The sequence below is a fragment of the Manis pentadactyla genome, chromosome 3 (genome assembly GCF_030020395.1).
Source record: "Manis pentadactyla isolate mManPen7 chromosome 3, mManPen7.hap1, whole genome shotgun sequence".
Classification (NCBI taxonomy): Eukaryota; Metazoa; Chordata; class Mammalia; order Pholidota; family Manidae; genus Manis; species Manis pentadactyla.
Genome location: NC_080021.1, coordinates 173,907,204 through 173,934,897, shown reverse-complemented (window position 1 = coordinate 173,934,897; position 27,694 = coordinate 173,907,204). Strand labels below are relative to the sequence as shown.

The following is a 27,694-nucleotide window of genomic DNA, read 5'->3' as shown; positions in this document are numbered from 1 at the left end:
CTGCTTCTGCCAAAGACTGAAAGGAGACCAACTCTTGGGTCAAGGGACTGCCTTCAGCTGTGCAGAACCAGCACTCCACTCTCTTTACCCACATGTGATGAGCTCCAAGGAGAGATGGGAGGATTCACACAGACCAGCTCACAAGACACTGGCAACCAGAGCCCCAGTTGCTGAAACATTAATGTGCTCTGGTAGGATAGTGTATCTTAGCCTTGCCGAACATTCTATCTAGTTAGTAAGCCCACCCAGGCAATGAAAAGATTGCCTTGTGAAATCTAAAATTAAGAGAAAGGGAATTGGATTATTTTCTAAAAGATTCTTTTCAATCTGGATAATGATGATATTTTGAAATAACAGCAAGATTTATTGTATGTTAACTATGGACCAGCTATTTGTCTACAATCTGAAAGTATTAACTCAGTTTTCTCAGTTACCCTATTTGGATTATTCTCATTTATACCACTGTGTGGAGAGAGACATAAACCCGGAGAGATTAATTATTCCAAGGATTACCAAAGATCCAAGGTCAAAACTTTAAGGAGATTTGAAAGAGTGAAAGGCCCTTGTCTGAAAGGGCCTGTTAAAAGAAATAAAGGACAGAAATCGGAATGGGATGAATGAACCACGGAGAGAGAGGCAAGACATGAAATCAGTAGAGCAGGGAGGGTGAGGTGATAAAAGACTCGAGTTCCACTACTAATGCCAAAGGTGGTCTATTGTTTAGGGCAGCAGGGGTGTGATACGAATCAACTGAACAGACTTTAAGTTGGAAGAAAAGGTAGACAAATCTCTTTTAAATAGCTATAAGGAAGTAGACTTTTTTGTGCCAGTCGAAACAAAAGCTCGTAGCTGGCACTGGAGTCACCCTCCGCCCTTCCAGAACTCTGCAGGCTGCTGTGGTATCCGTGTTGCCCACACTGGGGACGCTGCTGTTGACCACGTCTCTGTGGGAGAACTCTGTGCTCCCAGCATCCTCTTCAATCCTCATATATCTTCTCACCCTCTGATCTGGAGAAACAGTTGGCTCAAGGGTGCCCATTCCTATTGTTGACCTGAGTTCTTGCCGCAGTTCCAGCGAACGCTTTAAACATCTCCGTTCTTGCAACCGAGATCTCAGGGTTCTCAGGCGGCTGCTGCCCTTCAACTTCATGTTTCCAGATGTGCACTGAGTTTTTTGAGCAAATGAGGATCCTGCGCCTGGTGCGCCTCCTCCTAAAGGAGTCAGAACATGAAAGGCCTGAGCAGGCACAGATGAGCTCGCTGGGTGTAGGCGTGCGGGAGGCTTCCCTATATTTTCTGTGTTTCTCTGCGGGGCGGGACTGCAGGGGAGTCTTAACCGCTGCAGCGCAGGAAACAGTTGACGGAGAGGGTCAAGACGTGGCCACGTTCACTCTCTGGCTCCTGACCCTGGAAAACTTCTGGCTGCTTCCCGCGGGTGCTGCCCCGTGATCGCCGCGCCTCCCCCTCACCGCGTCTCAGGTAGACGCGAGGCGCTTCGCGGTATAGAGTCTGCAGGCGGCGCAGCGCCCAACCCCCCTCACCAGGCGCTCGGCCCTCTGGTCCCCAAACTATCGACTGTTTAACTAGTTAGCAGCTCTGGGACTGAAACAGGGTATGGCTCTAGGGATTTCCAGGGCAAGGTGATACGGAACTGAATCAGAGAACTTTTATACTCCGAAATATAAGGAACAACAGAAATAGGTAAAGTTACAGTTAAAAAGAAAAACCAAAGCAAAAATAAAAACTTAAACAAGACAGCCACCAAAGAATGGAGTCATAATATTTGAAAGGCATCAGGAAATCTCAATGACCCGACCAGGTGAATCTAGAAAATGTCCGTGTGGTCCCCCAAAAGTGGTGGAGGAAGAAACGAAGGATATTGTTTCACATGCAAATTAAAACAGCCCAACCCAGCATTTGGAGAGAAGCAGTGTAAAGATGGAGTTTGTAACCTAAGATTTGACAGATCCGGGGTAAACTGAAGCCCATCCCTGCTACCCAAGCAACTCACTCACACTTACTAGTTAACTTCTAACGTTACAATATGGGATTACTTTAATAGCTCTCCTTCCTACCTAAATAGGTATTTCTCAGGCTGTCAGTTGGCTACGTTTGTATTCTCTGAAATTCCTTTATTTATGTGTGTGCTCTCCCTTAAAACTTGAGTCCAAGTGGAAGAGATTCTAGTGGAGTCATTTGAATATTCAAAGTAACTGAGAATTTTCTCCTAATTATGACGTCAAGCAACATGTTTGACAGTGGGAATGAATTTGAAAACCTGACAACATACTTTTAAGAGCACCTCCAAACCGGAGATATTTCCTCCGATTTCCCGTGCATCTCCATACCCAGAACAGCAGGCTCTAAGCCTCTAAGTGTCCTACAGTATGTAGACGGCATGATGATTCAGGAGGCGCTGGCCAGCTGAGCAAGCTGGAGGCAAGAAGCACATTCTGACTCTCTCTCCACATAGCTTGCCCATGGTCCAAGGCGGGCACGTCCTTCCTGAAGCTTATTTTCCCTCTCTAAGAAGCAAATGCCAACCAAGGAAGTGGGTTTAGGTAAGTATTGGGGTCAGTTCTTTCCAGGAAAGAACCTGTTTTTACCTCTGAACGACAAGCCAGTGGAAGGAGACAGACCCGCATAGAACAGAAGGAAGCCTGCTCTCCAGCCTTTGTCCTTCTTGGCCAGTAGGTGTCACTCTACCTCGGTAGATATTTTCATAGTCCTCAGGATAAAATGGGTTCTGCTTTCAAGTTCCTTTGAGCTACAACTACGTAATTGTAGCAAGGGCATTCCCTCAATCCAAAAATACTCTTCAGAAGAAAAGTCGCTTACATAGGAGTTTCATAAAACCTAAAGTTTACATTCATTTTTGCTTTTACTTGGTGGCTCAGTACTCTTAGTGGGAAATTGGCGGCCAGAAACCGCAAAGGAACAGGAAACAGCTTTATGGCTGCGTGGTGCTAGTGCAGGAGGAGTGAATGAGGAGAACTTACACCCGGACGAGGAAAGGATTGCAATATATGAATAAAAAGATGTGATTCAGAAAAAGGAGGAGGGAAGGGCAAAGTGTGCCAGGTATTCAAATGAGCAAATTAATAGGACAGATGTATGTTCGTTATACGACTGAATTCTCTTCCAGATATTTATTCAAGCCTCCATTTCCTAATTGAATATTCAAATCAAACGTATCTTCCATGTAAAGAGTGACTATATTCAGTCTTCTCCAGAACACTTCCCAGAATCCCATTTTGTAGACTGGCACGTTTTTGCAATTGATTACTGAGAGAGAGTTCTATAGATCTATCTGAAAAGGTAAGGGAATAGTTCCCATACTTAAGCCCTGACTCTGCGGAAAATACCCCAAGTGTTTAAAAATAGTTAGTTTAACCCTCACAACTCTAGGAATATTCCCACCTTATTTTACACTTGAGAAAACCGAGGTTCAGGGAAGTTAGTGAATCCTCCAGAATCATACATATTGTTCTGGCAGTTGGTGCAGAATCCCATATTACACACTATGGGCTGTTGACAAAGTTTCCTGTTTTAGAACTCCAAAGTTTAAAAACATACTTTTATCCCAAAATGAAACGCATGTCTTGCTTCCTTATCTTCTTTTTATCGGTGCATGCTGTTGTACTTTTTGGCTGGTTTTCACCTGTTCTTACCCTTAGATGCTGTGGAAGAGAAATTCCTTGATCTCGTTTCACTCTTCCATTTTATGAAGGAATTGTCCCAGACTGTTTGATTCATTGCAATGTAGTTACTTATGCATCCACAAGAGCCTGTGATTTTCATGACATTGATGTTGTACATTGGAGATGAAATAAAAATTTAATCAGGAAGAATGCAAATAATGTTAATGACTAGAATTCTTGGCACATCTGTCTCTTCTAGCAAATGAGGTTAGATTATAAGAGCAATACTAAAAACAATGTGATGAAGGGTGAAATAAGGCAACCAGGTTATTAGAGCACATAATCTCTGAAATTTTATTAGCTGTAGTAATTGGATTTAAAATAAAAGATATATCTGATATTAATGTGGTGGGAAAAAGGTTTTCATTAAGTGGTTCTAGGATGATTAGTTAACAATCTAGGAAGAAAACACTGTAAAATCTCATCTCATACCATAAATGATAATAAAATTTTGATGGAATGGAGAATTGATAGTAAGTTTAGATGTTTAAAACAGAAAGAGAGTGATAGGTGGCCCAGGGTCATATTGCAAGCTCATAAATAATAGCTAACTTGAAAAAGGAATGTTGGTTATCTTTTAATACATACAAATTTCTAACTTCTTCATATAAAACAGGACATGGCTACAGAGATTTTCCTGGCAAGGTGACCGAATGGATCCTCATCTCAGGATATCCTCACCCAAAAACAAATGAAACAAGGAAAATTCAGTAAAATAGATAAGCAGCTATCAAACAATGGAAGATGAATAATATTTGAAAAAATGTTAGGATATTCAACTAGGGAAGAGCAGTGTGACAGTTAATTTTATGTGTCAACTTGGCTAGGCCCCAGTATCCAGATATTTGGTCAAACATTATCCTCCATGTTTCTGTAAAGGTAAGTTTTACATGAGATTATAGGCATCTAACATTTAAATCAGTAGACAGAATAGAGTATCCTCCATAATGTGGGTGGGCCTCATCCAATCAGTTGAAGGCCTTTGTAGGAAAAGACTGAACTTTCAGGAGTAAGAAGGAATGCCATCTGCAGACTGCTTTTGTACTGGAACTGAAACCCTTCCTAAGGTTTCTTGTCTGCTGGTCTACTCTGCACATTTTGGACTTCCCAGGCCTCCACCATCTCCTAAACCAATACCTTAAACTGAGAAAAACCAAATGCTTCCATGAATTGTCCATCTGCTCAGTTTTTCCATCAAGCAAGACAGCAAAGGACAAGATTCTGTTGAAATTTAACTAAGGCCCTGGCCCACCCCTAGTCAGAGAGCAGCAAATCTAAATGCTTAGCATATAAACTAAGGAAAAGATTGGGACCCCTCTGCAGTTGCAGGCCCTCCCTGCTGCCTTAGCAATTCACATACACTTCCTGATGAACTACCTCACTGAAAATATTGTACTAGTTACCAAACTTCCTCTCAAATTATTCCAAAATTGTTATATTTGAATAAGTAAAACATCACTAGCTCCCAGGTAATGATGATATTATTCATTCCCATTCCCTAGCTTATATCAGACTTTCCTGTTTTGCTACTTAGGCAGAGTTTATGAGTAAAAGAGAGGTCAAGATTGTTATTCAAAGTGACAGTGAGATTTATTTTTCTATTTAATAATAGCTGAATTTTGATATTTGGAGTAAATCTGTGAAACTAAAATCGTACCATTGAGAGTTGTTTCTTGCATTCTTAAACGTGACATTTTCCTGACTATCACTGAGTTGTATAATCTCATTGGCATCTCTGTCCTGTAGTATGTAGAAGGGATGATTCATAGGGAGGCTCTGGTCTGCATAGTAGGTGCTAGGCAGGAAGCACATCTTTCTCTGTTCCTTTAACTGCCCGATCCCAGAGAATCCATGACCTCCCTACAGCAAGGGAGAAGTGGAGACTCTTTATCTTCCTAATAGACAAAGGGCAAGCCAACAGGCTTATGCAGCATTAGAATCTCTTGTTGCCAAATAGCCTTTGTAGCATAAAAGGACATCCCCAGGAAGTGGTAGGGTTTCCGCATACATCAGAAGCCTGCCCTGTCTTAGTGGCTGTGCTTGTTGTACGTAGCCACCTGGGGGCTGTTTTCCCTGAGAGGAGCTTCCAACCCATAGATGGGATCTGGCTTTCCCTTTCCTCTTAGCTACAGATACTGTTACATCACATTCCACAGAAATCAAGGAAAACCTGTCTTGCAGACATTTCTGCAAAACCCGGACATTTATTTAAATTTTGCTTTCTACTTATAATGTTCTGCTCTTTAGGGAAACCTTTAGGCAGAAACCACAACAGAACAGAAAGCAGCTGGTGAATGAGCTGAGATAAAAAAGAGTGAATGACAAGGATGCTGTGGGGATTTCTATCTCAGAGAGGCGGGAAACTGTTATGCTATAGGAATGTATCCTGGAATGCTGAGAGGGAGGAAGGGAATGGGCCAGGTACCAGAATATTAAATAAGTATCCTGTTCTTCTGCACTGCCATCTAGATATCTATTGCCTTCTTCCAGATATCAGTACAAGCTACTACTCATCACTAAATATAAATAAAACACTTCTTTGAAAGGAGGAATGACAATTTTTCAGCCTTCTCTAGAATCCATGGCAGAACTCTGCTTTTTTAGGCTGCAGAGGTCAGTTACTGAAAGGTGGGACATGGGATACAGTTACTAAGAATTTTATAGAGAAACAAATAATACTCTCATATTAACTATCTGAAGAAAAATAGGAAAATGCCTACCATATTTTAAGTTCTTACTCTGTAGATGATGCAATGCTAAGTGCCTTAAAGTGCCTGAATTCATTTAATAGTCACTGTATAAATGTTTTTGAAAAAAATATTTGAATAAATATTTCCTGTGTTATGTTCTTACTCTATAGATGATGCAATGCTAAGTGCCTTAAAGTGCCTGAATTCATTTAATAGTCACTGTATAAATGTTTTTGAAAAAAATATTTGAATAAATATTTCCTGTCTTATTTATGGGAAAACTGAGGATTGGAAATATTAACTGAGTTGCTCAATATTTCACACATGTCCATGCAGAAAAAGATATATGCACCCCTTTGTTTATTGCTGCATTATTTACAATATCCAAGATATGGAAGCAACCAAAGTCTCCATCAGTAAATGAATGGATAAAGAAGATGTGATAGAGATACACACTGGAATATTATTCAGCCGTAAAAATAAAGAAATTCTGCCATTTGTGACAACATGGATGGCCCTAGAGGGTATTATGCTAAGTGAAATAAGCCAGGTGGAGAAAGACAAATACCATATGATGTGATTTACTTGTGGAATCTAGAAACAAAATGAACAAAATAGCAATAGACTCACAGACACTGAGAAGTGACTGGTGATTACCATAGGGCAGGGGTTGGGGTGGATGGGTGGGAAGGATGAGGGGTGTAAAGAGGCACAAAAGACTCAATCACAAAAGGTGGTTACAGGGAAAGAAGTACAGCATGGAGAACATAGTCAATGATTCTGTAACATCTTTCTGTGTTGACAGATAGCAACTGCACTAATGGGATAAGGGTTTAATAATGTGTATAATTGTTGAATCACTGTGTTGTGTACTTGAAACCAATATAATACTGTATATAAACTATACTTCAATAACAAAAATATACTTAAAAAATAAATACAGCATTAAATACATTAATATGATTTGCCAGTACATCAATTCCATGAGATCAACCAGAAAAAAAATATACACCATAAATGGGAAAACACAGAAAAACTAACCCACATTATTTCCTAGATTAATTCCACCAAACTAATTCTCATTAAGGTCACCAATGCCATGTGTTTTCCTGATGTAGTGGACAGTTTCAACACACATCTTCCATTAATCCACTGATGTTCTTCTAAGCACATTTACTTTTTTAAATAAGTATACTCTTACCACCATTCTCTGTTGCGGTCCTTCTAATACATGGCCATTCCACCTCTTTCCTCTGTGGTTCTTCTCTCCCATCCCTTTCAAGATTGAAGATCCTCAGAATCAAGTTAAAGACGGTTTCTTACTCTACACCGTCGCTACACATGACCACTTCCATTTCTGGCTTTCAGTTGCCAGATATGGACCTCTAGCAATGGCATTCCTTGTAAATTAAAAATTCAAATATGCAACTGACAATGGCCATTGTGCTTAGGTTTCTGCCAGTCAACTGTAGAGGATATCTATTGCTTTAAATTTTATTTCCTAACATTCTTCTTTCCAGTTTCTGGTAAGTGAATTCATTAATTTTTCCATCTTCATAATAACATTAAGTATTAAGATTATTGTTTTTAGATTTGGTTCCCTACAAAAGTCAATGAAACAAGAGAGCAGGAACTGTATTACATTTCCTCTATATCCTGAGACAACACAAAACTGGCTCTGAAGAAGTCAATTGTTACTTATAATTTGAATATAACATAATGGGTGACTGAATTGTGCCATTCATTTTTAATCATTTATGCAACCAGACTTGGTGTATCTTTTTAAAGAATAAACAAGTACAAGACTCTTTCTATAGTAAAAATCAAGTTAACAAAAAAACCCAATAAATTGATTAAGTATAAAGAAACTATTTTATTATATTACCACAATGTAAAGTTGTACATGATATTAAATGAACAAAAATAACTTAAAACTTATAAATAGTGAAATAAATATTTAAATAGATAAATAGGCATCAGCATGGTCATCTGTAAGCCCTGCACTAGTGCCAATGGAGTTGAACATCATGTTACTTAATAGTCTTGAAAACATTTCACAAATTGATTCGAGTCGTGTCATGAGTAAATCACAAATGAGCGTCTTTGTCAGGGCAGAACGTGGCAAAGTGGGGTATTATTAATGAGAACCATTTCCATGTTGAGCCAGTTACTCCTCAATCTTTCTTGCAAGTTCGTTGATCAAGGGAAGGATCTCATGATTTCTGCTCTGACAACCTCCCAGGCACAAGGGCTGTATTTCTTCTCTTGCAGGTAGAGAGTGATTCTTTCGAAGTATCTCCTCACAGCCAGGATGGAGTCGTCCTCATCCGTCCGCGGAGCCTCTTGCGCCCCCACCTCGGGCATCACACAGGCTCTCAGGTCACTCAGCTGCTGATAAAGTCCATTGCAGAATCTGTGTAGGAGGGTCTTATCCCAAGCAGCAGAGGCGCTCTCCGTGCTGAAGAGGCGGAAGGTCTGCTGGATCATCTCGTGGACGACAGAGATGGCTTGAGCCTTCTGCAGCTGGTTGCCATCAAACACCTCCTGGGGGAATCCGAACTCCTTCCTGTCCCGCAGGCAGGACAAAAGGGAGATTCTCCTCATCTGTTCCAGGAGTGCCAAGGCCCTCCTGTTACCCAGGCTGTGGGTCTCAGGCAGGCCACACGCCAGGGAGCAGATGGAGTTGCAGCTGAGCACCAGCAGGGCCAGCGGGAAGGTAAAGGGCAGGGCCATGGGGATCTTGCAGATGCTGCTGGCCTGGCTGAGGGGGGCGACTGTGAGCTGGGCTCTAGGTTCTCTGAGGACCTTCCTTCGTGTGTGTCTTAAATAGGGAACATGCCAAGTTTTCAATTTCTGTATGTGTTCCTTGCTTTCTACTTCTGTTTTTGCTTTCCTTTATGTACTTTCTACACACCATATTTTTACATTATTGCCCCCTGCCTCGAGAGTCTTTTTAGATGTTTTCCTAATTGAACCCCCGAGAAAACTTAATACACATATATACTGTATGTTAATACACATAAATACTGTGTATTTATACCTGTGCTTTATACATAAAGAAGACAATGTAAAGTTACTCTCTTTATTTGATAGGGTTAAGAATGACTAAAATCTTAAGCTAAAACTTAAATTTTAAAGTTTTTGACACTCATACCTAAATTTGATGACCACTTTATAATATCTACTTATTTAAATTTTAGCACATAAATTTACATATATAAATTTAAAATTTCTAAAAATACATAGCAATAATTTCAATGTAATGAAGTACTTAAAAGAAAAGAATTAAAACTGCTAAAGGCAATTGAAAACATTATTTTAACACTTATTTTTAGTGGACTGAATTTTAATTTGCCTCAGATGAGAGAGGAATTTTTAACTTCACTAGCTGCTAGATATTCACCAAGATACAGTCAACATTGTTTTTCTGCTTAGCATTAGACATAATTACTGATGTGATGCATAATTTCAGTGGAATTAAATCATAAAATATAATCTATTTGTGTTTTATTCCCAAAGCCCACATCGCACTGAGGATCAAACATAAGCAGCATCCACAAGACAACCAATGGAGCTGTAAGAATGCAGAAGTGACCTCTCACAGCATGACTTTGAGATCCAGGACACCATGGAGAGGCATCCTCCAATCATTAGGTGTGTAGCACTGGTCCTGCATCCATTTTGTGTCTATCTTCTATGAATTTAATGTCAGTGCTTCTTGTGTGATACACCAGAAAACCCAATGAGAGAAAATTAATACTAAGGAATAAGGTTTTGTTAGACAAGGACTGAGCACCTCAAACCATTGTAACAGCTAAGACATGTTCACAACATTAAGAACTAATTTTCACACCCAAGGAAGCAATTGTAACAAATGTTCAATGTGGTGGGGAATGTTGATGATAGGGATAACTGCATGTATAGAAGCTGGGCATATATGGGAAGTCTCTATACCTTCTGCTCAATGTTGCTGTAAATCTAACTGCTCTTTTTTAAAAGTATATTTTTAAAAAACATATAGAAGCTAAGGAAATGGGTTTCTTACACTATTAGAGTCAGTTCTTTCCAAGGAAGAGCCCTTTTTTTTAGCTCTGGAGGAAAATCTTCTGTTAGGCGCAGACCTGCTGGAGAAGCCAGGTCTCCATCCACACTTGGTCCTTGTCTTTGTCCATCTTGGCCAGTAGGTGGCACTTCTCCTTTATTACTGTTTTAATAGTCCACAGAGCAAAATGGATCCTGCTTCCTATTCTCTTTTAAATACAGCTATTGTTACATCATTGCAACAGGGACATTCTTTCGTTTCCATAAATATTCACAGGGAAGGGAAAAAAAGGCCTCTCCTATGAGAGTTTTTCAAAACCTAGAACTTTCACTCAACTTCTGCTTTCGAGTGATGGCTTTGTACTCTAAAGGGGAAACTGACAGCCAGAAACTATAATGGAAAAGGAAACAGCTGTATGAATGGACAGTTACAGGTTAATGAGGAAAGCACGCTGGTGATTTCTGCAGTGGAGAAGAAGAAAATAACTGTGGGATGGGAGTGAGAGAAAAGGATTCAGGCAACAGGGAGGAAGCAGGAAATGTGCCAGGTATCAGAATCAGAAAATGAATGTCATATATGTGTGTGTGTATTTAAGATGTTGTATACTATAATACATACTATCATACATTATATACTATATATTACTAAAATATGTTTATTTTTTTCAACTTCAGTTTAGGAAACTAATCTCTGCATCAGATAATTTGCAAGCCTTCAATTTCTAATTGAATATAAAAGTCAGACTTTTCCTTGATATCAAGTGTGTATAATTTTGAGTCTTCAGGACACTTTCTAGATATGTTTTTTAGACTGTCAGCATTTTGCTCTCGGTTATGCAGAGGAATAGGAGTGTTCACTATTCTTCTATAGGTCCGTAAAAATAGTTACCATTTGTATAGTCCTCAATGGAGAATATAGTCTGCCAAGTCCTTTTAAATGTTCTAGTTCGTTTAATACTCACAACAATTCTAGGAATATTTCTAACCTTACTTGACATTTGGGAAAATTGAGGTGCAGAGAGGTTAAGTGAATTACTCGGGATCAAACATCTACATCCTGGCAGAATCTGCATGCAATGCATATCAATGATACCACATTATTAATAATTATTTAAGCTTCATCTTCCAAAGTTCTTATACATCTTAATCCCAGAATTACCAACTTTTTTGCTCTTTGTCTTCTATTGATGATTTTATGTCTTTTATTGGTTTTCACCTAATTGTGTTCTTTAAACACTGGGAAAGAGAAATTTTCTGATTCAGCTTCATTTTTTTCTTCTTATGAATGCAGTATCCCTGGCTATTATATTCATTGCAAACTGAGTATTTATTAACCCCTAAGAGCTTTTGATTCTCCTGAAATCATTGCCCTACAGTAGATAAAATATTAATTTAGTCATATAAAAAGGAAGTAACAGAGAAGTCTTGGCATGTCAATCTCTACACAAAAATAAGATGTGTTTTATAATAACAGAAATGCAGTGTAACAAGGAGTAAATTAGGTAACCAGATTACAAAAACACTTAATTCTTAAAAGTGTATTGTCAGGAACAGATTTAGGATAAAAGATGTATTTGATGTCCCAATGGTGGAATTAACTTTCAATAAAATGATTCTACTATGATTACCTGGGAAATGAAGCAGAAACCAGTGTAAGCTCTCATATCACATGATAGATGAAAATAAAATCCTGAAAGAATAACAACTAATATAGATTAGATTTTGGAAAGGGTTAGTACAGTACAGGTTTCAGTCTTGTTGTATTAAGACAGCTTGAACATGTCCTACTACCATAAACAACTAAAAACAGGTTGTGATGCTGAGACAAAACATCTCCTTGAGCTCAACAATTAATATGACTTTCTTCCTGGAGGTATAGTGAAGGAAAGAAATGGAAGACATAAATAAAACCAATATGAACTCCTAGAGATGAAAAATATAATAAGGGAAATGAAAGTTCAAGTATAGCTGTAAAGATCAGTAACCTTAGAGGCACATCAGCAGACTCTAAGAGGAGGCGTGGAATGAAATGACTCACAGATCCTTGAAGTGCCAAAGGAGAGGAGAAGCGTCAACCAAGACATTTGAAGACATAGTGGCAGCTGATTTTCCCAGTTAGGTTAAAACAAAAAAACTTTGGATACAAGAAGCTCGGTGAACCCCAAATAGCATATACACACACAAAATCAGAGTAAAGCACATCAGTATAAAATTGCTAAGAACAAGTGATAAAACCATTAAGGTAGTGACATGCCAAAAGCAGATGATGTACAAAGAAAGATAAGAATACTTTTGAACATCTCATCAGAAATTGCACAAACTAAGTGTTAATTAAATTGCATATTTAAAAACTAAGGGGAAAAAATTAACCTGGAATTTTGTATCCAACAGCTATATCCTTCAAATTGTAGGCAAAATGCTTTTTCAGGGAAACAGAAGCCGAGTGCATCATCCTGATTAGAGCTGTACTATAAGAATTGTGAAAAGACCTTCTTCAAGCAAAGGAGAAAATAATACCAGATGGAAACTTAGAGCTACATGAATAATAAAAAGTACTGGACTGTTTAGCACAAAATCAATAAAAATGTACCTAGCAGTTTAAAGCACGTGTAGTAATAATAGGTGTGACACAATGGCCCAACATACATAGCCACGGATGGGAGGGTGACAAATGAAGCATACTAGTTTAAGATTCTTACAATATATGGAAAGCTATACAAAAGGTAGTGATAATTTGAAACAGTGTATGGTAAAACAGTTAAAATATAAACAAAAAGGAATAGCTAATAAGCCAATAATGGAGATAAAATGGAATCTAAAAAATGACAACTCATCCGAGACAAAGTAGGAAATTAAGAAAGGGAACAAAGAGCCACAGGAACAAACAAACAAAATAGCAAGATTGGAAACTTTCACGTACACATATCCATAATTAGACTAAGTGCAGATGGTCTAAACTTTCTAGCTAAAAAGAGAGACAAAAAGAAACGTAGACAAAAAATAAATAAAAACAAAAACCACCAATAAACAAAAACAAGACCCATCTTCCTGCAATCTGTAAGAAACCTACTTTAAATATAAAAACATAATTGCTTAAAATTAAAAAATGGAAAAAAATTATACCACAGACACACTACTTATTAGAAAGCTGATGAGTGACTTTATTGATATTAGACATTTCATACTTGAGAAAAAGAAATATTACTGAGCATAAAGACAGAGCTATAATATCTATGAAATGATTGGTTTATTATAAAGATAATTCTAATTTATATGTATCCAGTAACAGAATCAAAATATATGGACAAAAACTAACAAGACTGAAAGAATAAATACACAAATTCACAATTACAGCTGGAGATATCAGCATTCCCTTTCAGTAAATAATTGAATGAGCAGAATCAAAATCAATAAAGATATAAAATAATTGAAAAACAATAAAAGCCAGCTTAATCCAACTGACATTTTTACAACACTCTATCTAAAACTCACAATATATACCATTTTCAGGTATCTTTGGGACACCCATGAATATAGATCACATGCTATATATCATTAAAAGGACTGAAATAGTAGAATATTTTTAATGGAAAAAAATTAGAGATCAATACCAGAAAGATATCTGAAAATTCCCCAAACATTTAGAAATTAAATAACACTTTAAAATAACTCACGGGGTGACACAGAGATCCAAGGGAAATACAAAAATACTTTCAATAATTTCAGTGATGACTTAGCTCCCATTAGAAGCTTTATTCAAGTAATCAGTAACCGTCCTGCGATAACTCAGTCAGCACCCTTTTGGGAAGCCCCCTGGCTCATCACTCTCTGTGTCACAATGGAAATGTAGGGCAGTGAGATCAGCATATGATGCAAGAGACTAGTTTTCTTTGCCTTACTAGTTTCTGAGTCTTTAAAATGTTATGTATTTGTTTTAATTTAATATTTTTCTGGGCAAGTGTTGTATTGCTGCCTCTGAATTGTTTTATGTCATCTTGAGGTTACTACTAAAATAGGGAAGTAAAAATTGGAAAGTAATGGGCCTGTACCATTATATTCCATAATTTTCAATGCATCATTTTTAAATTTCTCCATTCAACTTTCTTAGAACACTGTCATTGCACATAGATGCACTGAGGCAAAAGGAAAACAAATACAAATCTGACTGTGATGAAAATGAAAGAAGCAAAGCGAAATTTTTCCCAGGTGGAAAAATGACAATGGGAGTTCTCCTCTCTGATCACCTTCCACCTATTCCAGTATGGTTTCTGCTTATTAAGTCCATCAAACCAGCTCTCACTAAGGTCAGTTCCACCTATTTCCCCACGTAGTGGATGGTTTCCATCCACAGAGCTGCTTACTGAGACTCAACATAGTATCCATCAAAATAAAGATGAATTATCATTATAATTAAATATGTCATGATGTAAAATGAATGAGCTACTATGTCATGATGTAAAAGAAGCTATTAAACATATTAACATCATTTGCCAATACATCAAATGCATGGATCTATACAAGTAAAGTGTATTTCTAAATCTGGAACACTCTGAAGAAAAAAAATTCATGTTCTTTTCCAATTCCTATGCTATTTCTCTCCTGCGTGTTGAAAGGCAAACTTCTCAGAACTGTTTTCTATATATTAAGTTACTAAACGTCTCTTATTCACCCTTCCTCCTACTCTAACATGGTTTTAGATGATTAGTTCTACCAAACCAGCTCCCACCAAGTCACCAGGGCTCACTTCTCCCAGGGAATGGGCAGTTTCAATCCACACTTTGCAATGATGCAACTCTTCAAAGCAATTTTAGTCTCTTAAATAGGCTCTTACTGTAATTCTCTCTTATCCTACTAACTTAGGACCGTACCACCTCTGTTTCCTTTGTGGCTCTTTCCTCCCTCTACCAGTCCAAGGTCCTAAGGAACCAATTTCAAGTCCTTTTCATATCCTACACTCTCTTCCCATGTGACCACTTCTGTTCTTAGGCTTTCAGTTCATGGAATTGCTTATAAACTTCAGTTTCAAATATCCATTTTCTAAAGGTTATTTGCACTTGGATGTCTACAAGTCAAATGTACAGGATATCTACTGCTTTTGTTTTTATTTCCTGACATGGCTTGCTCCACTTTCCGCTGAGAATATTCCATTTTTCCCCTTCTCATTATATCGTTTAACATAACTCATACTACTTAAGTGTAATTATTGTTCTTAGATTTGTTTCCCTACAAAAAAACAAAGATACAAGAAAGCAGGATTGGATTGGATACATTAACATTCCCTGAGGGTAACATACAACCTGACTTAGAGAAAGTATATTTTTACTTACAACCAAAAGAACATAATAATGAGTAAATGAATTGTACAATCTATTCTTATATCAGGTTACCTTCAGACTTGGTGGGTTTTCTGAAAAAATAATAAACAAATACCAGAGTTTGTATAGAACAAATTTAATGAACAAAGAAAATAATAAAATTGACTTAATATAAAGGATGTATTTTCTCTTAAGCCCAATGTAAAGGTACATATAATATGAAAAATAGATAATTATTTTAAATAGATAAATAAATATTTAAATAAATAGATCAGCATGGTCATCTGTAAGCAACTAGCACCTACAGAGTTGAACACAACGTTACTTAACAGTCCCGAAAACATTTGACGAATGGATTCGAATCATGTCATGATTACAGCAGAAATAAACATTTTTGTCAGGGCAGAATGCAGCGAAGTGGGGTATTATTGGTCAGTGAGAACCATTTCCATGTTGAGCCAGGTCTCCTCTTTTACTCCTCCATCTTTCTTGCAAGTTCGTTGATCAAGGGAAGGATCTCATGATTTCTGCTCTGACAACCTCCCAGGCACAAGGGCTGTATTTCTTCTCTTGCAGGTAGAGAGTGATTCTTTCGAAGTATCTCCTCACAGCCAGGATGGAGTCGTCCTCATCCGTCCGCGGAGCCTCTTGCGCCCCCACCTCGGGCATCACACAGGCTCTCAGGTCACTCAGCTGCTGATAAAGTCCATTGCAGAATCTGTGTAGGAGGGTCTTATCCCAAGCAGCAGAGGCGCTCTCCGTGCTGAAGAGGCGGAAGGTCTGCTGGATCATCTCGTGGACGACAGAGATGGCTTGAGCCTTCTGCAGCTGGTTGCCATCAAACACCTCCTGGGGGAATCCGAACTCCTTCCTGTCCCGCAGGCAGGACAAAAGGGAGATTCTCCTCATCTGTTCCAGGAGTGCCAAGGCCCTCCTGTTACCCAGGCTGTGGGTCTCAGGCAGGCCACACGCCAGGGAGCAGATGGAGTTGCAGCTGAGCACCAGCAGGGCCAGCGGGAAGGTGAAGGGCAGGGCCATGGGGATCTTGCAGATGCTGCTGGCCTGGCTGAGGGGGGCGACTGTGAGCTGGGCTCTAGGTTCTCTGCGGACCTTCCTTGGTGTGTGTCTTAAATAGGGAACATGCTAAATTTTCAATTTCTGAATGTTTCCCTTGCTTTCTACTTCTGTTTTCGCTTTTCATTTTGCATTCTCCAAATGGGGTAGAGCCACATTTCTCAATCGTTTTTCTTTTGCATTATTGCCTCTTTCCCCTTCCCCCAGATCCTTTTTAGATATTTCTTTTTCCTAATTGAACCCCCCATGAAATTTAATGATGCAGATACCTTCTTAGATTCTATATAAATGTGTACTTTATTCATAGAAAAAGAAAGTACAAAGGTTACTCGTTTTTTTCAATGCAGGGTTAAGAATGACAAAAATTTTAAGGTAGTGTTAAATTTAAATGCTATTGACATTTCATTTAACTTTACAACTAGTTTGCAGAAGGAGTTTTAATGTACTATATTTACTTATATAAATAGTAAATATCCATGTTACATATTCAAATAAAAGTTTATATAAATACTTCATAATAATACCAACATACAGATACACCTAAAAATTATTCAAAACTGCTAGGAACCACTGAAAAATTAACTTATTTTTTTTAACATTTATTTTTAGGTCCTTAACTTTTAAATTTACTTTATATCAGAAAGCGGTTTTAAACTTCACTAGCTGCTAGATACTCATTAAGATATTGTCAACACTTTTTTTCTTTTTAGCACTTGACATAATCATTGATGTATTGAATAACCTTAGTAGAAGTAAATAATAAAGTTTCTATTTGCACTTAACTCTCAAAGCCCACATCTGAGGTTCAGCATAAGCAGCATCCATAAGGCAGGCAATGGCAACTCATAAGTAAGCAAAGACCACCTTTTACAATATGATTTTGATTCAAGCAATATGATGGGAAGCCATCCCATGAGCCATCAAGTTGCCACAGGATAGCAGCACTGACTTCCATACAGATTGTTTATCTTCAATGAACTCAGTGTCATTACTTCTCATATGAAACACCAGAAAACCCAATGAGAAATATGACTACTAAAGAATAAGATTCTGTTGGAAGGAAACAGTTTGTTGGAGCACCACAAACTATTGTAATATCTAAGATTTGTTCAGACCCCTAAGAACTAATTTTTGCACCATTGGGAATAAAATCATCCCCAATAAGAATAGAAGATGTAGAAAACACCACCGATTTGAATTTTTCTTTGTACTTTGGCATTGAATTTCAAATTTCCCAAGGACTGTCAGAGGTCCCAGTCCAAGTCTATTCTTTTCCAACAACAGGAAACCATCTTTGTAATAAATACATGCTGGATTAATATGGATTATTATCATATAAGGAATTAACATTCAGCTCTGATCTGGAACTCTTTTTATTTTTGCATAGAAAGTTATGTCGTCTCAGTCCTCTACATTCCTACTCTTGAAATGGTAGGCATGTGACCATCCTTGTCAAATCCGCTTTTTAGTCACTGTCTTTTTCACTGTGTTATTCTCAGCACCAAGCCCCATGTACTCACTCAGTAAATACTTTTACTAAAGGTGTTTCTCAGATTTTTCTCATCCTATGGGCATGACCAAGCTATTTTGCTTCATTATGGCCATATTTGCTAGGATTATGACAGACGCCAGCCAATATTTCCACACTTAATTGGTATCAGTAATACCTACTGAGTTTGTTGCTGAAACCAGGAGGATTTTATTTCCTTTAAGGTGCGAATGGCTTGGGGTTCAAACTTCAAGAACAGCTCGTTTCAGCCTTTGCCACACACTATATTAAACTTACAAGTATGGCTTCATCTCTAATTTGCCCTCTATCTGGTCAAAACAGAAAAACAACTAGCCTGATGTCACATACAGATCACATATCTCAGCTGAAACTCTCCTTCTTTCACACAATTCACAGCAACCAGACAATTCCCCCACCTTGCTTTTTGGTGGATCTTTACAGAAGTGGCAATTACCTACATTTTTCCTGAGATTCTTTGGAGACTCCTCACAAAGGGTGGTGAATGATCATTTGCATCCTGTTATCTCTATCCATTTCTATGGATAGTGGGTTCCATTTCAGTTTGATTTCCAAAATTTGGCATGTAATAATTAGAGCATTACTTCAGATAAAAAATAAGAGTTTGGATTCTTAGTCCTTGGTTTGATGTTTTTACCCACTACCGTGCTCATTCTTTATTTACTATTATAGTTATATTCTCTCTATAGATACCAAGCATGTAGCCTTTAGTGTCTGACCTTGGTCTGGATGTCTGTGTCCCTACAAAAGTCATGTGTTGAAGTCCTAACCCCAAAAGTCACGGTATTCAGTAGTAGTGATTAGAGCATGAGGGGACAGCACTCGTGAATGGAATTAGTGCCCTTACAAAGGCGGCCTGAGATAGATCTCTTGCTCTTTTGCCATATGAAGATCCAAGGAGAAGTTGGCAGTGTGTGACCCAGAAGTGTGCTCTCACCAGGTCCCAGACAAACTGTCACCCTGATCTTGGATTTCCAGCCTCTAGAATGATGAGTGATATATTTCCGCTCTTACAAGCTATTAGGTCCATGCTATTTCTTGAAAACAGGCTGAATGGACAAAGACCTGACCTGTCCTATTTCCTCCTTGGAGTGCCTCCCAGTAGTCTGTAAAATGCCTAAGGGGAGAGAAATCACCTTATGTGACCTTGTTTCCTAGACATCTAGTCCAGTCCTATCATTTCAGGAGCTCAATCAATGTTACTGGAGAGAATAATCATGGTAATAATTGGAGAAAGAATAATACCAACGTATGCCAAATAACTATGATTTGAGAAGACAATAAAGGTGCCTTATAAATTCTTTATGGTTCTACAAGGGAAGTTATAATTAAATATTCTGTGGGGTGTTTTCTAAAAAACAGTTTGCAAGGTTATTTTCTTCAAGATCAGGGTAAGAATCATAGGCCTGGTCATAACTAGAAGGCTCACCTGCACTTTTATTTCACTGATCTTCAACTACTGCAAGGACCTATCTGGGCATACTTTCCTCATTTCTCTCAGGTAATAAGGAAACAATTTAAACTCTACCATGTGTTCCAAGACCTCATCTGTACATTTGTGGCCATTTTCCAACTTTGGCCTTCACCTTTGGGAATCAACTTGAATGTTGCTTTGAAAGGGTCAATGATGCCGTGAACTCTAACAAGACACATCCATTGAATCTCTCCATTTAAATAGTAGAATGAGATTTTGGGTCATGTTTTCTTTTTAATAAAGTGTGTGCAGATACACATTGGTTGTTTTTCCCAACAACAAAGCATCAGTACAAATAGTGTAAAACTGAAGAGGTCTTATTCACTGAACTTGTCTCCTCTTCTGTTAGTCACCTGACTAGAGTCTTTTCCCAACTTCTTTGTACTTAAGCATCCCATGAGAATAAATTCAAGCCAATTAAATGTTGGCAGAAGTGGTATCAATCTGTATAGTCCGGACCCTGGAAGACATCCCACGTGGTCCACCATTCTTTTTCTGTTTGCAGCTGAGTGGAATAGGCTTAAGTGCCACAGTCAGATTTGGAGTCACATGTTGAATATGGTAAAGTCACAAAAATAGAAGGTGCCCATGGCCCTGAATCACTGTTTGACAAAGAGCCAATCAGACAAGTCATCTAATCAGGAACGCTTGCCTTGTGCTCTAAGAAAAGGAAAGATGAACTTCTATCATGATCACATAATGCCTAGTTTTCCATTTCTCTGTTATAGCAGCTAGTGTTAAGGGGAAAATGTCTCTAACAAAAAACTATTCTAAAGAACCTTTCCATGAAATATTGGACTTCACACTTTAGAAACAGGAAATACCTCCTCCCAAAGTTAAACAGATTTAGAAAATTGTTACAAAATCATTTATTTCAGAAAGTCATTCTCTGCTTTATAAGCATAGTTTTGTAAATTCATGATGTACAATATGTTTTTTAAATAACCATTATTTTGGTTTCAGATATAAATCAAGATTGTTTTTTGGGCTTGGCAAACACTGTAATATATTAGAGAGTGTCATGAGTATCACTTTTTTCTTTGTTTCCTTGTCTTTGAGGATTGTCAGATGAGAGAAAGGCACATTTTAATTTCCCTTCTGACAACCTCCCAGACACAAGGGCTGTATTCTTTTTCCTTCAGATGGAGATTGATTCTTTGGAAATATTTGCGGACAACAATTCCCAAGTGGGGACAGGCCAGATTTTCTTCTTCCCTGTGCTCCATTTGTTCTAGGCTGTGATCAAGGCAGAAGAGTATTTTATGGAGAAGAGCGTTGTTCCAAATGGCATGGCTCTCCTTTGTGCTGAAGAGGTTGAAGATCTGCTGGAGTATCTGATGGTGGAAGCAGGTGCCTTGTGTCATCCGTATTTGAGTGATAGTCCCTCTTTTCCAAGGGAATTTGAAGTCGGTTCTGTCATTTAGGCAGGACTGAGAGGGAATACTTTTCAGCTGTTGCAAAAGTTTGAAGAGTTCCCTGTTTTCTAGGCTATGGTACCAAGGCAAGACCGAGCCAGGAGAGCAGGTAGGGATGCAGCAGAGCATCACTCCCGCCACGAGCAAATAGATCTGGGCCATAGAGATTCAGCGATTTACCAGACGGCTGCCAGGGGGCGCGCGGGCACCGCTAACCAGTTAGCGCCCAGTGTCCTTCGATGGGTCCCTGAAAACCGTGATTCCCTATCAGGCCACCAGGAGGCGCGCGGGTAGCTTTTCGGACGCCGAGATTTGGGAGCCGCGGACGCCGGAGCCTGACGGAAACGCCTGTCGCCTCCTGGCGAGCCATCATCGTGCTGCTTTAATAGTAAGACACCTCCGTTTCGGCGGCCCTGACTGCCGAGCTGGGAGCCTTGGCGCGGTCCGGCGGGCGACGTTTTTCTCGGGGAGCGAGCCCGGAAGCTGGCGTTTTCTAGACTTGGCCGGGAGTGTTGTGCCGTCCTTCCCCGCAGACACTTTGGCGAGGCCATTTTTACACAGAATGGAGGAGACGGGGGCTCGGAGGAGAGCGTGCTTAGGCGTTTCTGCGGAATCGGGAGCGTTTCTGGGCGAGACGCCGCGACAGACCCGTGAGCCAGGGGGCCGTGCGGGGGACCCGCGCGGAGCCGGTAGCGGCGCCTGTCTCGCGGGGAAAGATGGCGCCACAGACGGGTTTCTGTACAGTTTACGGTGGTTTGCAACGTCCAACGTTCAAGCGGTGGGCACACGAAAGAGGGGGAAGATTGAAACGCACAGCACTTTATTAACCTTTTAAAATATTGACATAGTTCAACATTAGATGTTGAACTAAAAAAGTACTTTAATATTTCAAAGTTAAAACGGAATTTTGTTCAACTGTAGTCAACTTTATAATCTACATTTTTTATACTGAAACAAGAATTTAATATAGTTCTGCTATCCTGGCTTTCATGAAATCACTCAATATTTTCAAAATTGCTTTTACATGTCTTCGATTGAGAGGATTGCTGTGTCTGACAATTTCTCGTGACTCCATGACCATCTTCAATAATTTTTGTTTGACTTCAGGTCACTGAAACAGCTTTCTCCAGGCCCCCACCCAATGTTGTTGAAAAGAAAAGTCAGTGTTGTGTACAAGCAGTTGAGGACATTGAACAGGTCAGATCTCGTTTTCTTTGGTAAGAATTTTATAGACTGAATGCAAGTTGCCACAATTTCATATGCACAGTGCTCCCTTCCTTTATAATTCTCAGGGACTTGCAAACGTAGGGTCACTTCTTGTCTTTCAATTTTTGGTATTCTGTTCATCATGGATGTTTTGGTATTCATTTTCAATGTTTAATATTGTATTAAAATACTGCTTATTTTGATTACATAATTGTGTGCTTGAGGTAAGTATTGGCTTCCTTTAACCCTAATACTGACCCAGAAAGTAACTTTCAAATTAGAATTGCAATCTTCCATAGCTGAAGATCTAGGAATGTCCCATTTCTCATCACACTGCCCCTCATACTTTTTAAAAATCGTTTTCCTGGTCCTACAACTTTATTTTTCACCTGTACCTTAAAAACGTATCTCCAGAGGTGGTCTGAATCTAAGTGAGGACCAGGCAAGGGACTGTTTATCTCATTTATACTATTCACAGAGCAGCCCTTTCTGTAAAGCAACTTCTAGGATGCTGGTTCTCTGCAGACTGCTTTAACTGTGCTGTAAGATTTCTCCCTTTAATGGGCCAAGCTCTGCCCTCAGTTCCCCTTCTAGAGTTTACTGAGGGGACCTCAACTTGCAGACCCCCAGGAGTGTCAAGGGAGCTGCAATCAGAGCTTTTCTTAGCTTAGCTTGGCTGAACATGAACTCCACAGGTTATTGTAGGTTATATTAGTACTAAAGGCAACCATCATTTACCATGTTCTGATTCTCAGACTATAATTTGCAATTTTTAAAATGTAATATTTATAATTTCCTGTGTGAGCACCACTAACGTCATGATTTTTTTACAAGAGGAAATGAAAATCTGATGTCATTTAAATTCAGGAGCCACAGATTTTGTCAGACAGTGGAGCTTTCTACTGCTTTCCAGTCTCTCCTCTTCATCATTTCCAAGCACTTGTTCTTAGCTGCACTGAGCCTGCTGGTGCTTCATAAATCCTAATCATGCCTTCAGCGTCTGTCAGCGGGCTCCTTGGAAGGCATTCCTATTCCTAAGTCCACATTGCCAAGCACATTGTCACATATATGCAGTCAGCACATTTTTGGTGATTGAAGAGAACTGTGTGAATTAACCCTTAGTGGTCCAGTTTTATGCCTCTATTTCTCATAGACTGTGTCAGAAAATGTGAGAAAATTGCATAAAATTCTCCTATAAAGAAATGTGAAGGAATTCAAATCATTTATTTAGCCCCTTAAAGGGAAATGCAGATGGGTGAGGCAAGTCGTGCAATTTAAGTGCAGCTTAAAGATGTGTAGTTTAAGAAGTGTAAAAATGGCATCCAGGATCACGCCTCTGAGTACTCTTACTAGAATTTAAAAAGAGAGACAGATGGAGACTCAGGTTTTTATTTCAATCTTGGGTCTCAATTAGACGTATACATCCTACAGGATTGACACCTCTGTTGTTTTTCACAAGTGTGTTTAATTTCCAGTATAATGATACAAAAGAGGTGGTGACAAAACCTGAGGCCCATTAATAGAAAAGAAATTTTTAAAAGTGGAAAGAAAATTGAGACATTACAGAAATGACAATCCTAGCCTATTTAAGAATCTAATTTTCAAGGTGGTGCTCAGAGCATTTGGGCAGAGGGTCCCATAGCCAGACTCTGCATCACCAGCTCACCAGGGGCCTGCCAGTCCCTTTTACTGATGACATGGAGGATGGTGTTGCAGCTCCATCTGCACTTTTAGCTCTGACCTGGCTGAGAACCATGGAGGAGACCTTGACATTTCACCAAATGGGGACAGTCTTCCTTGTTTTCTTTTCTGAAGACCGCAAATGTTTCAGATTCACCCAGGAGCAGCTGAATGGCACTAAATTCCAAAAGGCTCAGCCCACCTCTTTTTCCCTGAGATGATCTAGCAATTCTTCAACTTTTTCAGCAGAAAGGGCTGATGATCCTCACTGGGGTGGTCAGCAACTGGAATTTCTGGAGACCTGTTTGGTGTAGAAAATAGAGATGGAAAGACTCCCTGAGCTATAACGATTCCAGCTGGACTGAAAGAGCTAGTTCTAAAGAATCTATCTGCAGCAGAGAAAGTACGTACAGTTGCCCTGGAACAACACAGGCCTCAACAGCACAGGTCCACTTATACACAGATGTTTTTCTATGAATACATTGGAAAATTTTTGGAGATTTGCAACAATTTGAAAAAGCATTTTCTCTAGTTTTGCTTTATTATAAGAATGCTGTACATAATACATATAACATATAAAATAATGTTAATCAACTGTGTTCTCACTAAGGCTTGTGGTCAACAGTATGCTACTTGTATTTAAATTTGGGGGGAGTCAAAAGCTACATGAGTATATTTAACTGCATAGGAGTCAGTGCCCAAAACCCCCATGTCGGTCCAGGGTCAGCTGTATAGAGCTGCTATGCCTGGGACATGGTCAGTCTGGAAGTGAAGATCAATAAAATCTTTCTTTGTATCAATAAGCTCAATAGAAGATTCAGGAAGTTGGAAAGTAGACTTAAACTCAGTCTTCTACAATTGAGTCTCATCTATTTATAAGTGACCTCAATGTTAGAAATATTCACTCAGTTTGAACACTTTTTGTCTGCTTCAATTATAAAATGTACTGAGTCATTTTGGGGAGTTTATCAATAATGTGTTCTTTTGAAAGGAAAGATTGCATTTTAATTTGTAATAATCTACTTTGTGATAATTGCTGTTTTTGCAAAATTTATAATATGGCAAGCTTTGCCTTCTACTTTATTTGCCTGGGGGGCTCATTAAATCTTTATTTTAAATGTTGGGCCTTACTCATAAAGAGATACAAAGGGCCCTTAAGCCTTTAATCTGCCTAAAATCCAAAAGGAACAAAGCAGTTTCACTGATTTCATTTATGTTTTTGCTGATCTTCCAGTAAGACCTGCATGGAACTGCCATTTTATGATGCCAGTTCTTTGCCAGAAACTTGAACTTGTTACCACGGGAAGCCACCACCTTAGCCAGCAAACATGGAATCCCCATACAGAGCCTCTATTTTCTCAGTTTCACTTTAGGATCAAAATCCCACAGAGGTGCTTCAGATTGGCAAAGTCCTATTCGAGTGTCCTTGTTCTATCCACAAAGGAGACTGGAAGTTTGAATTGTGTCTCCTGCATTGCTGAATTAGTTTTCCATTGATGCATAATTACCTGGAAAATCGAGCGGCTTTAAACAAGAGTTTATTGCCTAACAGTTTTTGTGACTCAAGAATTTGAGAGTAGATTCGGTGGGCTCAGGATCTCTGATGAGGTTGCTGTCCAGATGTCAGCTGGCCTGCAGCCACTTGAAGGCTTTATGGGATGGAGCATCTGATTCTAACACGGTTTACTCACATGGACATTGGTAGGAAGCCTTCATTCCTCAACACAGTCACATGGGCCTCTCTCTGAGGTCTGTGGTGTTTCCTCACAGCATAGCAGCTGGATTCTACAACAGTGAGTGATGAAAGAAGTGGAGGAGGCAGTAAATTTAGAGCCTTAGAAGTTACAATCATTTCAGCCATATGTTGTGTACTCATTGGAAGGAAGTCACTACTCCAACACATAGTCAAGGGAAGGGACAGGGGAGAGTATGAGACAGTTTGCAAAAATATTTTAAAACAACTACATCTGAAAAATAGAATTTATAAGGTGGTATATCTAAGGAGAAAGGCTGTTCTACAGATAATGGGTAGCCATGAATATGGCAGGTGGTCCAGGTGAATCACGTCAGTGGGACAGTCTGTGGTGATTTATTGGATAGGATCTTGGAAGGTGAGGACTCAAGGATAACATCTGTGTCTCTATCTCAGGGGCATGAGAAAGATGGGGGCCCGTTCACACAGCACAGTCAGGGGAAGAGCAGGGCTTAAGGGCAAGAAAGGTTAAAAATATGTAACAAGGGAATGTCTCCCAAAAAATGAGCCTCTAGAATTGTCTTTCTGTTTGGTGTCTCACCTAGGTTTTGCACCCTGGGGTTGTGCAACATGTTGAGGCTTGGGATGGGTAAGAGACTTTTATAAAGTGATAGAAAATCTAAATGTGAGAATGGAAGTGCGAATGGAGATAGGCCAAACTTCTCTTATCTCTGGCAGATCAGTTTTATGCAAGCATGTTTATGAATGTTGAGGTGTTAGAAATCTTTTTAATTAAAAATTTGAATGAACTTTGAGCACTTTTTAAAAAATATTAAAATGGATTATCTTCTGAATAATTAAGAAATACCTTTTGGCATAGGAAAAATGGAATTTTCCTAGTCAGGTCAGTAATAACTTGCATAATTGGTGGCCAGGATTTGACATTAGTACCATGAAATGGTAAAATCAGACAACCGATTGAGAGAGGTTTTTCTTTGATGCCTATCAAAAGTATATATTTAGTCTTTTTATGCCTAAACATTTATAATACTTTCAAGCATGTATAGAAATATATTGCAGTAAGAAACAGATCTATGTGTCAACATATTACAAAATGTAAAATTTTTAAAGTTCAAACATTTAATGAGTCTGGATTCAGCCCCTTATCAGACTTCATTTACCTATGGCACATTAATCCTGAATTGTTTACTAATTCAGTGTTACAGTGTCACTCTGATTATGATCACCAAGGACATACCTGTCAAATTCCACAGACTTCTTTCAGTCTTTACTAAAAAATGATGGTGCTGCTGCTGATTATAGCAACTACATATTGCCCTTTCTAAGGGACGTTATTTAATCCTTCCAACATAGTTGAAACTGAGTTGTTAATATTCTCATTTCCAAAGAGCCAACTGCTAAGAGTTTATATACGTTAAATCCAGATTTCAAAACCTGCTATGTCAGATTCCAAACTCCACCTCCTTATCCATATTAAACGCCTATGAAAACTGCACGTACTAAACCACCACTTATTTTCTGGAAAGCTCTGCACCTCTAACACATTTATGTTTATCATCTCATTCCTCACTGATCATAAATTTCCTGTTTTCATTAATTTGTCTGCCAGCTCCACAAATTTGTAAATGAATTGACCTAATGACAAAGTATTTTGATTATTTTATATAATAAAAATGAAATTATCATTTGATAATTATGAGCCTAAAATATCGATAAAATTAATAATTCTAATAATAAAATAACCATATTTAATATATCCCAGGTGACTCATACAGATTGCTCAGTTAATTCTCATAAATTTATGAGATGCATAGGAGACAAGACTTAGACTTATGGCACCAGCACCAGAGCGATTG

General features: G+C 38.8%; 3 protein-coding genes across 3 annotated transcripts; all 3 read right to left on the bottom strand.

Annotated features, from left to right (window-relative positions):
• Positions 1-8,566: 8,566 nt before the first annotated feature.
• Positions 8,567-9,285, bottom strand: LOC118913628 (interferon alpha-4-like). The gene has a single exon (XM_036887711.2). The coding sequence runs from the start codon at positions 9,122-9,124 to the stop codon at positions 8,591-8,593; it is 534 nt and encodes a 177-aa protein (XP_036743606.2). The 5' UTR covers positions 9,125-9,285; the 3' UTR covers positions 8,567-8,590.
• A 6,776-nt stretch (positions 9,286-16,061) lies between these two features.
• LOC118913635 (interferon alpha-4-like) lies at positions 16,062-17,161 on the bottom strand. The gene has a single exon (XM_036887724.2). The coding sequence runs from the start codon at positions 16,783-16,785 to the stop codon at positions 16,252-16,254; it is 534 nt and encodes a 177-aa protein (XP_036743619.2). The 5' UTR covers positions 16,786-17,161; the 3' UTR covers positions 16,062-16,251.
• Positions 17,162-20,734: 3,573 nt separating this feature from the next.
• LOC118913644 (interferon alpha-1/13-like) lies at positions 20,735-21,727 on the bottom strand. The gene has a single exon (XM_036887751.2). It carries the CDS (start codon positions 21,398-21,400, stop codon positions 20,888-20,890), a length of 513 nt encoding a protein of 170 aa, XP_036743646.2. The 5' UTR covers positions 21,401-21,727; the 3' UTR covers positions 20,735-20,887.
• Between the last annotated feature and the right edge of the window lie 5,967 nt (positions 21,728-27,694).

What these genes read in the sequence shown, in the direction of transcription:
- LOC118913644 (XM_036887751.2), bottom strand. Translation starts at nt 21,400, where the DNA reads ATGGCCCAGATCTATTTGCTCGTGGCGGGAGTGATGCTCTGCTGCATC.
- LOC118913628 (XM_036887711.2), bottom strand. Translation starts at nt 9,124, where the DNA reads ATGGCCCTGCCCTTTACCTTCCCGCTGGCCCTGCTGGTGCTCAGCTGC.
- LOC118913635 (XM_036887724.2), bottom strand. Translation starts at nt 16,785, where the DNA reads ATGGCCCTGCCCTTCACCTTCCCGCTGGCCCTGCTGGTGCTCAGCTGC.